General features: G+C 58.0%; 1 protein-coding gene across 1 annotated transcript in view; it reads right to left on the bottom strand.

Annotated features, from left to right (window-relative positions):
- The window catches only part of SULT4A1 (sulfotransferase family 4A, member 1), a 21,257-nt gene that overhangs the window by 16,686 nt on the left and 2,286 nt on the right, over positions 1–2,285 (bottom strand). The window contains exon 2 of the mRNA XM_010843632.1: positions 837–982. Coding sequence (XP_010841934.1) covers positions 837–899 — 63 coding nt within the window. The 5' untranslated portion in view covers positions 900–982. The remainder of the gene's footprint in view (positions 1–836; positions 983–2,285) is intronic.

The following is a 2,285-nucleotide window of genomic DNA, read 5'->3' as shown; positions in this document are numbered from 1 at the left end:
TGCGGGGGGCTCCCCGCTTTTCCTGGCCACCCCTGGCCCCTCCATCGGCCAGCGCTCCGCCCCCAGGCCCTGACTCAGGGGTCCCCGCCGACAGGCCCTAGCCTGTCCACATTGCTCCTGTCCGGAGGGGCCACCGTTCAACCACTAGGACCCTCGGTTTTCCTGTCCTGTGGGCTCCAAGTGCTGCAAGGGCTCTGACGTCACAGAGTCAGCTCAGTTCTGGGTGGAACCCCAAGGCCAGGAGCAGGGCAGCAGCAGCAGGCGCCCACCCGGCTCCACAGCAGGGCTCGGCCAGCGGCAATGCGAACGCTGACCTGGGGGTGTGGGGGTGCTCTCAGAGCTTCAGAATGCCCATCTCACAGAAGAATGGACAGGGAGGGGCTACGCGGGCAGTGAGGCCTGAACTGAGAGGTGGCGGAGGGGAGAGTGGGGAGAGTGCAGAGAAAAAAAACCCAGGTAACATGAGGGGTGGGCCGGACGGGACTCGGGGATGTTTGTTTCACCCTTGGTACCAAGTATTTATGATGCAAACACATCCTACCCAGTCCCCACAACAGGCAGGACGAACCACAGGAGGAGGCCCCTCACCCCACCTTCCCCCCTACTCCCAGCAGCTGCCTCCTTTCCTCCTCAAAGTCACCCCCTGTCACCCTCTGGTTCGGTTCCAGGGTCACCGTCACCAGCTCAGGCTGGCAGTCTCTCCCTGCCGGCCACCTGGGATCCCAGGAGCTTGCTGTTTTCCTTCTAACCAAAGGGGCCCCAGGAACCCCTCGGGAGCAACCACAGGAAGGCCCCCAAGGGGCTCATGTAGGCTGTGACGCCTGCACCGAGCCCACCTTGATGATGTCCAGGCCTGGTTGCGGGTACTCCAGGACCGGGAGCTGCTCGTCAATGTTCATCAAGCCGATCTCATCAGGGTCGGCCCCCTGGCTCACCAAGTAGACCACTTCCTGCAGCAAGCTGGTGCCTGGAGGGAGAGAAGCTGGTGAGGGGGTGCCTGGAAGGAAGCCCAAGGGCCAGCCCTGCTCTCAGGGGAGCACCGACCGCCCCAGGAAACGGCTGAAGGGTTGCAGGTTTTGTGGAGAGGTCTTGGCAGTGTCCTGAGTCAAATGGAGGAACACTGGCTGCCTCGATGCCACCTCTCAGGGTGACTGTGGCTGAGCCGGCCTTTCTGAGCTCCTGTCTTGCCAGCACCGAATGCAGACAGGAGATTTCTCGAGGCCGCCATGAGGGGTGAACAGGACGTGCGGTGCCTGCCTCCCCCAAGGACCCGAGGACTGTGATGAGCACATGATCTCAGTCCTGGACTTCCAGAACCTGAATTTCCATTTACCCAGGAGTGATGAGGGTCCAGGGGAACGCCTGGCCAGTCAATTATTTACAGTGAAAACCATGTCTCCTGGTATCTACTAAAGCAAAACACAGGTCTGACCTGTAACGAGAAATGTACCAGGACAACACCAAGAGACACGGACCGGAACAGCCCCACAGTTCCTCAGAGGAGCAAAAGGCAGAAGCAGTGACAGATCTCCTCTTCTTGGGCTCCAAAATCACCACGGATGGTGACTGCAGCCAAGAAATCAGAAGACATTTGCTTCTTGGCAGGGAAACCACAACAAACCTAGACAGTGTGCTGAAAAAGCAGAGACGTTACTCTGCCAACAAAGGTCCCTGTAGTTGAGGCTATGGTCTTCCCAGTGGTCACCTACAGTTATGAGAGATGGACTGTAAAGAAGGCAGAGTGCTGAAGAATTGATGCCTTCAAACTGTGGTGCCGGAGAAGACTCTTGAGAGTCCCTTGGACAGCAAGGAGATCAAACCAGTTAATCTTAAGGGACATCAACCCTGAATACTCATTGGAAGGACTGATGCTTAAGTCGAAACTCCAGTATTTTGGCCATCTGATGCTGAACAGCTGGTTCACTGGAAAAGTCCCTGACGCTGGGAAAGATTGAGGGCAGAAGGAGAAGAGGGCATCAGGGGATGAGATGGCATCACCGATGCAATGGACATGGACCTGGGCAAACCCTGGGAGATGGTGAGGGACAGAAAGGCCTGGTGTGCTGCAGTCCATGGGATCGCAAAAAGTCAGACACGACTCGGCAACTGAGGAACAACAGCAGCCGGGACCATGCTGAGAGACACAGACCAGAACAGCCCTGCAGTGGTCCTCAGAGGAGCAAACCTTGGAAACAACGGAAGCGTCGCTGAGCAGCAGGATGAACGAATCAGCCCCGAGACTCGGACGACGGGAGCCACAAAGGGCGGCAGCGCCCGGCAGGGCT

This window comes from Bison bison, unplaced genomic scaffold (genome assembly GCF_000754665.1).
Source record: "Bison bison bison isolate TAMUID 2011002044 unplaced genomic scaffold, Bison_UMD1.0 scf7180017864184, whole genome shotgun sequence".
Classification (NCBI taxonomy): Eukaryota; Metazoa; Chordata; class Mammalia; order Artiodactyla; family Bovidae; genus Bison; species Bison bison.
This window is presented reverse-complemented; position numbering and strand designations above follow the sequence as displayed.